This window comes from Myripristis murdjan, chromosome 4, assembly GCF_902150065.1.
Source record: "Myripristis murdjan chromosome 4, fMyrMur1.1, whole genome shotgun sequence".
Classification (NCBI taxonomy): domain Eukaryota; kingdom Metazoa; phylum Chordata; class Actinopteri; order Holocentriformes; family Holocentridae; genus Myripristis; species Myripristis murdjan.
The window spans coordinates 21,176,384-21,188,743 of NC_043983.1; the positions used below are offsets into that span (position 1 = coordinate 21,176,384).

The 12,360-nt window shown below is 45.3% G+C and overlaps 2 protein-coding genes across 3 annotated transcripts in view; both read right to left on the bottom strand.

Moving 5' to 3' along the window:
- Window positions 1–454: 454 nt before the first annotated feature.
- mafaa (MAF bZIP transcription factor Aa) lies at window positions 455–1,544 on the bottom strand. Its single transcript, XM_030049806.1, has one exon. It carries the CDS (start codon window positions 1,542–1,544, stop codon window positions 603–605), a length of 942 nt encoding a protein of 313 aa, XP_029905666.1. The 3' UTR covers window positions 455–602.
- A 5,006-nt stretch (window positions 1,545–6,550) lies between these two features.
- The window catches only part of zc3h3 (zinc finger CCCH-type containing 3), a 50,303-nt gene continuing 44,493 nt past the window's right edge, over window positions 6,551–12,360 (bottom strand). For both annotated transcript variants that reach the window (XM_030050017.1, XM_030050016.1), the window contains 3 exons: window positions 9,530–9,690; window positions 8,878–9,047; window positions 6,551–6,871 (listed from right to left, as the gene is read on the bottom strand). In XM_030050017.1, the coding sequence (XP_029905877.1) occupies window positions 6,840–6,871; window positions 8,878–9,047; window positions 9,530–9,690 (363 nt within the window). In that variant the 3' untranslated portion in view covers window positions 6,551–6,839. The remainder of the gene's footprint in view (window positions 6,872–8,877; window positions 9,048–9,529; window positions 9,691–12,360) is intronic.

Consider the following 12,360-nt stretch of genomic DNA (forward strand, 5'->3'; position numbering starts at 1 on the left):
CTCTTCTCTGCATCACAGACCGTCTCTCTGTCAAAACAGTCCATTCAAGATGCTTTCTGGAGCGAAGAGAGAGGGAGTATTGCTTTTTCTGATTCTGTTTCAGTCCAATCTAATTAAAAAAAGAAAAAAAAAAAGAAAAAATCATTCATCTCCCAGGTTTAAGACAAAAACACCCCTCTCTCTGAATTAAGACAATCATTCTAATTGTCAAATTGGTTCAGTAAGACTTCAGTTGCTGATCAGGTTTCCTTGTTTTGATGCATCAGAGAAAAGTCTTTCGATTTGACCAAGTACGCTTAGTGATCCCATGTGTCCAGATCAGAGGTCTTTGTGTAGGCTTACAGAAGTTTAGCCAAAATATCTTTAAGACTTATCATGCGCACAAGGATTACTTATGTGCGCAACGAATGCTTATTTGTTTACACATGAAGCACTGTTAAGTATGTGTTTTTTATTATACAATGTATAGTCTTTTCTTGAGGGAATAACTGTAAACAAAATACAAACTGAGAGAGAAATATAAATAATAGTTAAAAGGAAGTTTGGGGTGGGTGACTAGGTGGGGATGTAATTAAGAGTCTATGCAACAAATCATTAGTCTCTCACATGAAGAACTCATTGTTGGCCTGTTTCCCGTGGTTGCCAGTGGACGGATCTCTTGTGTTTGCGGGTCCACCAGCATTGTAGGTCCGGCTGGCCAGCTTCTCGTACTTTTCCTTGTAAAGATCCCTCTCCTTGGCGAGCCGAGCCACGTCCTGCTTCAACTGCTCCACTTGACTTTGCAGGGTGCACTTCTCGGTCTCAAGCATGTGCCTCTGCTGCACACGCTTATAGCGGCAGGACTGCGCATAACCCCTGTTCTTCAAGGTGCGCCTCTTCTGCTTCAAACGGATGACCTCCTCTTTGCTGAAGCCCCGCAGCTGCCGGTTCAGCTCCCGCACTGTCATACTGACCAGCTGCTCGTCCGAGAAGCGGTCCTCCAGGCGGGCGTGGTGGCCGTGGTGGTGGTGGTGGTGGTGGTGATGGGCCTGGTGGTGGTGAGCCGCTGAAGCCGTGGACAGATCCTCCCCCACGTACTGCTGCCCGCGGAAGCTCTCATAGGCCTGGTGATGATGGTGATGGTGGTGCGCGTTACCGATGAGGGCCTCCACGGCGTCCTCCGGGGTCAGATTGAGCGCCTCTGGGTTGATGTGGTGCTGGTAGCTGGGGATCCAATACAGGTCCTCCAGCTGGGGCTTGCCCGTGGTGTTCTGATTGTTGTTGCCGCTGCTGTTGTTGCTGCTGCCGTTGACCCCGCTGGGGAGGCTCTGGTTCGGCTGGGCGCCCGGGCTCGGGGCGCAGAAGCTCGGCGACGAAGGCACGGAGGAGCAGGGTGTGCTGATCGGAGTGGAGGACAGGGAACCCGGCGGGAGGCGGTGGCAGTATCGGTCAGCCTCGGGGGGCTCCTTCTTCACCTCAAACTTCATCAGGTCGAAGTCGTTGACGTACTCGATGGCCAGGGGGCTGTTGGGCAGCTCTGCGCTCATGGCGAGGTCGGTGGCCATGTCAGTCCATGCGACGACTCCTGCCCTCACAGCCAAACCGACAGCGGGCAGCCCTCTCGGATACAGATTGCGAAGGGAAATAATCGTCTGTATGGTGTGTATATATAGACACACGCACACGCCTGGTGCGTGGAGCTGCTGCAAGGCCGGTCGTGTGGGTGGAGAAACTTATTAGGGCTGCTAGTCCCTAAAACAACTTCTATATATAGTGGCGTGAATATACGTATGCATGTAAATGAACTTGTACACCTGCCAGTTTGCCTCCGTTTGCTCCTCTTGTTGACAACTTATCCCAGGTCAAATGCACGCTTTAATACCAGGAGCCCCCGGGGCCGGCTGAAACTCGAGCCTGGTGAATTTGGAGACACCAACCTGTCTTGTCCTCGCGTCACCTCTGATGTTCAGTTGCCTCCGCGTGATTTACTGTCCTTGGGCTGCTTGATCAAGCAAGATGAAAGATTTGCTCGCTGCGTGTCCTCCAGTCGTGTGTTATAAATATTTTCCAAGCACCCTTCTTCGCTTCCACTGTTTACAACTTGATCATGAAGTCCCAGGGAACAAGCTGAAGTTACTGCAGCGTCTCCCGCACAGCACCGGATTAAAACTTTCCCACACAGTGAGATCAAGATAGTGTCTGACAGTCACAGGACACTAGACAGGCGTGCGTAAAGGTGTGCCAAAAGTCCCAGATTTTGAACAAGGAATCCAAAATGGAATGGCACGCAGTGGTCAAAAAAAAAAGAAAAGAAAAAAAAAGTTTTCAAAGTTGAAATAAATAAACAGTTCGGAAGTCAAGCAGACACTTCCCTTTGCTGGAGGGACTGGAGAGTATGGTCCCTTGTTGGAGTGGCCGGTCCAGATAATTCTTTATTCAAGTAGCAGTTTACTTACTGATTCGGTCCTGACGGTCCTCTCCCCCCTCAACAGGGGCGCGCTGTTAACTTGACGTGTTGTGTATATATATTTGTACAAGAGGTGATAAATTCCAGTTGGATTTCTCTCTATGATGGACCAGGACGGTTGCAGTTTTCTGAAAACTATGCGATGCAACCACGCAGTGTCACTGAGGCACTCTGTAAGGCAATCTGCACTTATAAAGACAGCGTGGCCCTCGACCCTCCCACTCAGAGGTGTGACGGGCCAATGGGAGGAGATGACAGCGGCGAATTTGCATTCGCCTATAGCAGCCTCTCGCTGGGACAGCCGGCAGTTGTCGGGGCCGAGCAGAGCCGAACAGAGCCGAGCGCAGCCGAAGGGGGGAAGGGAGAACAGGTGCAGCAGATCCCCCCTCTAGTGACGGAGCAGAGGCAACTGCACGGACTAAACGAGAGTGTAAGGTGATCGCCCCGCTAGTTTTTCCACAGAAAAATATTTACTCGGAATTGGGTAAACTTCTCTTCACCGTTTGAAAACCACGTTACGTAAGTTATGTGGTGGAGCTGCTCTCATTTGTACTCTATTTAGATTTTACATATATAGGCTATGGCAGCTCTCAAGGAACATTGTTACTTAATGAGTTTACACCACACTTTATGGTATGGTCACTCAAAAATGAATTTACAGTGCCTTATACTGTTTTTTCTCCCAATGGTATCATTATTATACACACAGAGGGAGTTAGTTTTTCTGTGATATCATCATAAAATCATACGTTTACATTTGGCTTATGTGGTGCAGGAACACCACCATCACCACAACCAACAACAACAACAACAACAACAACAACAATAATAATAATAATAATAATAATAATAATAAATGCTCTCACGTGACCCGAGGCAACTTAACAAAGACTTACTATGATGAAAAAGAGGATAGGCCTACGTGAACACCAATTTTTATAATAAATGATTAATACAGTGTACTATGCATCAAGTTTTTATCGTAATTGTCCTATTTTCAAAATACCCAAACAATATCAAAAAGTACTTTGCAGTTATTCTGCAGAGTAGGCCAAGATGGTCTTTTTGGGAGATTTTCAGGATGTCTCTTAGACCACTGGCCACCCCAGCCACTACTCTGTCAATCAGTGACTGATTTAAGGCCACGCGCCCCTCCACCCAAAAAAATCAATCCGCATTTCCGTGGGGCTGTAGGCCACACGATGGGTGCGCGTGGGTTAATTATGATGGTCTATTCCTTGTGGTGGTCTGCGGGGTTTTCATTCGCAATTAACCACAAATTGCATCCCAACTCATCTCCGCGGATCGACGTATAATTAAGCCCCGTGCGCCACGTGTACCTCCATTCTGGACCCATATGTCTTTTTCCAGAGAGATATGCCGGGCAAAGCAAATCAAAGCGGAAGGCTGAGCAGGATGTCGATACCAGTGATAAGCATCTTGGGAGCGGGACTTCAGGCAGATGGATACCAGGACTCTGTTGCGCCTGACCCATTTAGCCTTTTTACGCAGAGGCTGCACTTGGGGCCCCTAGTGTCCCATCAAACGAACAAATGATAGGTGTGAGATATATCCGAGAAATAGTGCCTATCTTTATGAAAAACAGGTGGCAGTAAGTTTAACTTGGTCATATGTGAACAGCAAAATCTTGCACAGCGCTGAGCTTAACTTCCAGTCCGAGCTGCCCATGAAATACGCGCCCTCCTTGGCTCAAATCTGCTGGCGAGGATGAAAAGAAGAGTGTGAGACGAGGGGACGGAAATCATATCAAGGTATTTTAAGTTTAGGTGCGCTAAGTCATTAGGAGGGGTTTTTTATCAAATAAGCAGGAGCAGGCCCGCAAACGCCAAGCTAAGCAGTATGCATTGAAATGCCACATTTAAGAAGATCTGCTGTGGTCCATTCATTGTCAGGGAAAGGGGAGTGTCTGTGGCCGAGGGCTTGAGACATAAATTTTTGAAGTCAGGGTTTTCATTGTGCTTTTGCATATTGGGAGTTCGCTGCTGGTGCAGTTCTACCGATTTAAGCAAAGTGGACATCAGCAAGGTGGAGATCGACAGCGGGCTTTGAGCTGGGCACAAGGCGAGCTTTGAGCCAAGGGAGCGCCCATCCAAACCAAAGCCCTCCTCTGGCTCTAGGAGGTGGCTGAAGGTTATCTGAGACCCGGAGGTTTTGTCACCGCTTTTAAGTCACTAATGCTGCTCTGGAGGAATCAGCTTTAATTGTTCAGGGATATGACACACACGCATGTGCACACACAGTGAAGTTAACAGCTCGGCTTACCTGAAAAATCAGGAATTTCACCGCATGTAGTAGGCCTCGCTTACATAGAAGTCATGTTTACCTACATCTGTATCAGAGTTCTTTGTTCATAAATCAGGAAAGAACATGCTGTGTGTGTGTGTGTGTGTGTGTGTGTGTGTGTGTGTGTGTGTGTGTGTGTGTGTGTGTGTGTGTGTGTGTGCAAAACTAATGAATTACAATTCAGAGAAAAATGTGCTCTTTATTGATGGAGGCCATGGGAATAGTTTGTGTTTATGCCTCTTCTTTAAGAAAAGAACACATGGACACATGCACATGCCCAAGGATATGCTTACACAAAACACTTCTTATCAAGTCTCTCTCTCTCTCTCACACACACACACACACACACTCTCACTCACACACACACACAGAGTGAAGAATCACAGTTGACCTTTCTTTTCGTCTTCCCAAGTCTCCATAGACAGATGATTTCTCTCTGTCTTCTGTCTTGTGCGCTTTTACTAAAAATTGAAATATTGATCTTAATTAGAGTTTGCCGAGCTCAGCAGCTCGCGTTGAGGGTTTTAGACAAGAGGCAGCAGACATCTGTCTAAGGCACTTACGTCTTCAGCGCACGAGAGAAGGAATGTGGGTGAGGAGGAGGGAAAAAAAGTGGTGAGAAGAGAAGAGTGATAGCTCCCTGTCTCCTACCTTTCTGAGAAACATGTCTAGCTCTCCATCTCTCTCGCTGCTGTCAATAGATCACGGAGAACCAAGTTGAATAGTTACACACACCCGCACATTTACACTCAACCTACCACCCACCCGCACATACATACACACACACACACATCCCATACCACACCATATTCAACATGATGTAAGGCAGAGTGCACCCTATATGCACCAAAGTTAAGTTTCCAAATTGCGCAAGGATGATGCAAAATCTTCAACCAAATGAACACTCCTCTGTTTCAGATGAGCTGCTTTAGGATGCACACACAAACTGCCCCTTTCAGGTGTGAAGAACGCACACACACACACTGTTTCTCCATCCTCTGCTGTGGATTCTTATCTTGTTAACACGGTGACAGGTCTCTGAGTGTGTGTGTGTGTGTGTGTCTGTGTGTGTGTGTGTGTGTGTGAGAGAGAGAGAGCTCCTCGCTGTGTATCAGTTTGTCGTGTTCCTGTGAGCACCGCTGAGTGAACATGCTCCCCAGGGTGTCGAGCAGCTTGTTTGTCACCGTGACGATGCCTCGGTTAAATAGCATATTAATGGTCTAAATATCAGAGGCCACACTCTCTCACACACACCCACCCACACAAACTCAAATGTACACACATGGTGTATTAATAGTTTTAATATCGGGGGGCTATGCTTGGCAAAGTAATGGATGGATTGCATGTCCCAACATCCTATCTGTGCCACTCTCCGCTGCCACACATTAATTACGTTACCCAGCCGGTGAGAAATCAAGGCAAGGGGAGGACTGGGGCAGACTGGAGGTAAAGCCTAAACGGTGTGATAGTTTTAACACCTCTGCTTCAAAGCATAAGAAAAGCAAATTGCTGTGTGCTTGCATTCAGTCACGCACGCACATGCTCTTACACACACAGCTTAGTGAGGCTGATGTCACCGCGTGGTCATGTGCGCCGCCTCCACGACTAAAACCAAGGGGCACTGCTGGCCCTGTCATCACCCTCCAGATGAAAGTGTCTGTCCCTTGGGACTCAGTAGTACTCGCATGCACACAATGATACCACCACACCAAAACAGAAACACACTAATAGCCTATAAACACACCACCGAACCCTTCCCTTACTTGTCTGAGGGGCCAAAAAGAGTCTGTTAAAAGGGACTTACGCAGCAACAGTTAAGATTTTATTTGTTTTAATCAAATTTTTACAAAACATTGACTGATAAAAGCTGTATTGTAAACATCCAAGCAGATATGTAAAATGAACTTCTACACGTAGAAGAGATATCTTCAGGCCCTGAGTTAAATAATTCAGAGAAAAGGGGCAGAGATAACTGCTGGGATGAACATAGCACTCAGAAATCACTCAGGAAAGAGACCGATCTTCCTAGTTCTTCAGAAGTGTCCAGGTGCCTCTAGCTTTTTAGCCCCCGGTGTGGGACTTTGTGGTTCTAAAGCCGTGGCTTGATCTGCAGCTTTTTCTCTGTAAAGGACAGACAGAAAAAGTAGTATATTAAAATGAAAGAGAGGCACAGTGACAGAAATAAAATGACAAAGAGATGGTGAGGCAGCTACGGGGGTGTTTTAACATGACAAGGTGTGCCTGAGTGTGTGTGTGTGTGTGTATGTGTGTGTACGTGTGAAGGCATTCGCTCATGTGTAACTGACTCTGATCTATGTTGAAACATTTGAATCTGGATCCCTGTCTTGTTGAAATGCTGAGTGATGGCATCTCAGCTGATGAGTAAATGAGGAAGTGAATGGGACAACAGGGATGGATGGAAATGTGTGTGTGTGCGTGCATGTGTTTATGTATGTGTTGTGTGTGTAAGGTTGCACTCTGGCAGTGATACATTGCGTCTGGGCTAATTTATGCAAAGCGAAGAGGAGCTTGTTTGGCGGTGTTCCACCCTTAATGAGGCATGGGTGTGTGGGGTGTGTTAGGGAGAAACAAGGTGCCATTAGTAATACTTAAGTGCACAAAGCAAAAGGACAACGTGGGTGAAGGGACGAGGAAACCACTGTGTATGTATGGGCATACATGTGTGTTACATGTGCTGTAACTAGACCAAAATAATAAAAGCGATTCCTCTATGCCCAGGTGCCCTATGCCGACCTGCTGCTGGGCATCAAAGCTTAGATTTTATTTCTGGAAATGAGCCACACAACTATCCACATAGCCATGCACAGTTGTATAAATGCACACACACACGCACACATGCACACACATACACATGCACACGCACACAAGCATGCACATTTGTGTCCATGAACACACACAGAAAAAAAAAAAAAAAAAAAAAAAAAAAAAAAAACATACAAAGACACAGACAAAACCAAAAGATACAAACACACTTAATGCCTTAATAGATGCATTAGGAATTCCGGCTGTGTGTGTGTGTGTGTGTGTGTGTGTGTGTCGGGTGGGGGTCAGGTCAGGTCAGAGGTCCTGCTTGTTTCCAAGCAGGGGAGACTAAATATAAAAACTAAGGAGGGAGGGGTTTCAAAAGAATGAGAATTAAAATGAACGAGGAAAATCCAAATTACAATGAATGATGTGTTTCTGTGCATAGTACAAGCTATCTTTATGCACAGATGTACTTACTTAGTAAATACTTACTAGGTACTAATCTGTTTACAGTTACAGCAACTGAGCAGCAATCAACATAGCATTAAATGTCTTATGTAAAACAAGGTAACTTTAGATGAAGCATGGCTGTAAATATATAATAAAATTAGGACAAACAAATGATACAAATGGAGGATGAAAAAAAATCAGATCACTGTTCAGCAACACACTATATGATAAGGTAGGCTGAAAGTGTGCGTTGTATTTATAAAGGATTAAATGTGTCACAGTATGAGTATGTGTGTGTGTGTATGTGTGCGTGCGTGTGTGTGTCCAGCAGGCAGGGGCAGGTGGGCAGTAGGGCCTGGTGAGAGGGGGAGGAGGAAGCAGCCGCCCTCCTAATCCTATCTGTCAAGTCTGTCAACAGAAAGCTCAGCTGTGCCTCCCTCCAGCCCAAAACCTAAATATTATTACCTCTGTCCCCTAAGCATTATTACACCTCCTCTAAGCATTATCACAAATGCTCTACAGCCCTGCTCCAATCATCATTATCTGTCTCCAGCTCAGACACCTATATAGAAACCCTCAATCCCCCTCTCTTTCACTGAGGAATTATCCTATGGCATTCACTAGCCTTCATAAAGCATGGCTCCCTCCCTCAAATCTGTCGTCAATATACATTGGATAGTCAGCAATTTTTCACCAAGTAAAGCATGATTAGTCCTCTTAAGTGGGAAAGTGTACTTCAAAGGCCAATCTAGATAACTTTCTCCACTTTTTCATCTTCACTACGGTGGTCTCAGAGTGGTTTTCTGCTTTCTTTGTCTGTTAGCTGGAGGTCATCTCAGGTGTTTTCCTAAGGTGCTCTACTTTGTTGGGCTATTTATTATCTAAGCTATACCCTTCATTGGTGTTCTTACCTTTAACTTGCAGGGTCTTGGCTGGCAGTGTGTCTGGTGCATCTGCCTCCTCTGGGGAGCTGGACAGGGAGATGAAGGAGGGCAGTTTCAGGGGATCCGAGGTAGGTGTCCCTGGGACTGCTTCAGAGCCAGGGGCCTGCTCAGGTGGTATGATGACAGACAGGCGGGGCCTGGGAAAAGGATATAAACAGGAGTAGCCATTAATTAACAAGACTGATATTTTATCTGTCAAACAGACTTAGATGTGTGGCACTCTTCACATGCCAGCTACAACTGTGCACATTCACATTACTTGTGACATTTAGAAAAATCCAACGAGGGTTGTCTTCAAAATGATCTCTGCATTAAGCACGTTTCATAATCACATACGATGGAAAGCATGAATGTTAAGAACGCTGCGAAGCTTACACTGACGTTTTGATATTTCTGTGTTATGTGTCTTCCTGAATTCAAATACAACAGATATCCCCCTATAATCAAACAATCAGAATACACAACCTTAAGGAGACCTTATGTGAGGTTGTGACTCTGGAGCAGGTAGGCAATGCCGACACGGAAATCCTTTTCAACCCCAAATATATGTCAGTGTGCATGCAGAGATACCATTTTCAGTAAAGTATAAAATCTGCTGTACATGATCTTCTGCTCTGACCTCTTGTTGGACTCCTTGGTACGGCCTTTCTTAGCTGGGGTGGGGGTTGCGGGGGTGCTTCGTTTGGAGTTCTGGCGGTGCTGCAGCTTACACCGGGGGCCCCGGGGACAGGAGCCGGTCTTGGAGAACTCTGGACACACCAGCGTGTGTTTCTTCTTACACTGGTGGTTGGATGGAGGAAAATAATAGAACACAACCACACGTCTGAATTTGAACAGCATGCTTGAAGAATTTAAGATGTTGTACTACATCAAAAATGTAATCTGGGTGGATAAGATTCTGGTCTCCATTAAAAAAATCTGACACCAAGAAAGTGATTTTACTTATGTCTATGTTAATGCCATATATGAGAGGCCAAACAGGTAAGGCGTATTAAGTTGAAAACCATTTTTGGAATATGTTGTGTTTAAAAGGTCAGGCAATCACCAGTTTTGTATGCGATCAACATGAGGCAACACAAAGCATTTTAAAGAGGCTAGTCAGTGGCTTAACTGCATGTGCACTGGTCAAAAAAAAAAAAAAAAAAAAAAAAAAAGGTTTTCACTGTTATTGCTATGTTTTTGTTCTGTTATGAAGATTAAGTCAGGAAGTGTTGTCCTGTTTGTTGTAGACTTGTGGGCATTGTAAGCCCTTTGAGACAGTAAACAGGTATACATACAAAGACACAGACACAACCAAAAGATACAAACACACTTAGTGTGTTTGTATCTTAATTAAACTTGAACTTGCGCACAGGCAGGGAGAGATGGAGACTTAGTAGAATCATCTGTAAATCCAAAACTACAGCATTTAACCGAACTGAATCAAATCAAAACCTCTGTGACTTTCAGCAAACAAATGTAAATTATGCAGTTCACACAAGTGGCATTTATTGCAGAACTGTAATTTATAAACTACTTATAGTCAGTGATGCAGCGAGAGAGATGCATGCAATGCACCTGGTATAAGGAACACAAAAACTGGACCATGGAGCGGCAGGAAAAAAAAATGATATGGTTTGATTGAGTCGTCCTTTCATCCTTTTTGGTACATCCTGACAGAGAGAAAATGTGCCTTCAATCCACTGCTTAATATGGTGGTGGACTTGTAATTGTGCGAGAAGCATCTTGTGGGAGTCATAAGGTCCACTGATCGCTCTGCATGGTTGTATAAGGGTTGAGGAATATGAGGCAATTATACAGTGCCAGGTGTATCCTATAGAGCAAGCATTGCTTGGTCATGATATTCCCATATTCCAAGCTGACAATATGCACACACATACAGCTTAAAATATATTGTTAGAGACACCAGGACAAAGTCAAACACCTTTTACAGCCTTCCCAAACATTAGATCTCTAAGCATCATGGAATCTTCATGGGCCACTCGAGTGCAGAGCAAAGTAGATTTTGATCGCCTTTACACCATAAAAATATGGAGACTTTCTGTCTTGGTATAATCTCACCCTTCTATCTGTCCTTTCATTTTCCCATTGAATGGCCTGATATCTCACTAAGAACTTTTATGAAAGCATCACATGGACTGAAGCCATTGTGAAGGGTGGCTCTACTCCTCATTAGATACTTTACATAACATCAGGATTTTCTGTTATTTTGTCCGCTCCTTATATATCACAGCTTCTGATATTTTCAAAGTTTCATACTTTCCTTTAATCTCTCATACGCAAGCTGTGTAAACGGGTTATTGTAATGAGTAATTTTGGGATCATTGTGCATGAGAGAATGAGCGTTCAATGTGTGTGTATGCAATTGAGAGTGTGTATGACAGTGTAATATGGGCGTAAATTGGTAGCTTCATTCTCCACGAGATCCGATCCCTCCCACCTGTCAGAAAAGCTAATTATATTCACTCTGGGGTGCGGGGTGTGAGGAGTGTGTGTGTAGGGGAGAGAGAGGGAGAGAGAGAGAGAGAGAGAGAGAGAGAGGGAGGGAGAGGGTGTGCATGTGTGTGGAGGGGTGAGGAGCGCGGGACTGGGAAGCAGATTGGTCCAGAAATAGAGTGTGGATTGGAAGACGTGTGTGTGCGTGTGTGTGCGTGTGTGTGTGTGTTGGGTGGGGAGAGGGGGATCTTGAGATCAAATTTCCAGGAACAGCATGGACTCTTGGTCAACTTGCACTAGGGCCAGCCAGCCTTAACTCTAGCAGGGCGACTGAGCTCTGATGAAGCACATAACCCTTACACACCTTGTCTGTGTCCACCACTGTCATTAGAGCCCTTTTCACTACCCTCACACCCATGTTCTTGCACCCCAGAGGCTAAGACAACCCAGGATCATCTCACCACCAAATGTCTCTGTGTATCACCTCATAGGATTGCCATTTCAAGTCACAACAAAACAGCGGCAACAGGTTGCCACCGGTGGCGACGACTTACATTGTTTTGCATTTGGTGTATAACATCATTAGTGACCACACCGCCATCAGCTCCGACCTAAACACTTTCCTCTCATGGGTACATCAGCAGAAACTGTCATTGGTTATTGAAAACAGAATTTTTTATTCACCCACAGGTGGCTTAGAGCGCTGGCACTGAGACAAATGTTATGGGAAATGAGGAGTTAACACCACAAAAGCACTTTACCCGTGTGAAATACAGAAAGTAAAGGAAAAACTGACTGTAAAAGCAAAGTCCTCTGCCACCCACACATCCTCATTTTCATAAAAAGTCTCAAGACACAGAGTGAAAGTGAGAGAGAGACAGAGAGAGAGAGCGCACTGGGAAATGGGAGGAAAAAGCAAAAGTGGACAGAACATCTTTATCCCACACCAAGTTAACAATTTTCCACTTGATTTAAGGAATGCTAGGATGTCTCTGGGGCCTATTAGAGAGCTCT

Coding starts and splice junctions, on each gene's coding strand:
- mafaa (XM_030049806.1), bottom strand. CDS start 1,544: ATGGCCACCGACCTCGCCATGAGCGCAGAGCTGCCCAACAGCCCCCTG.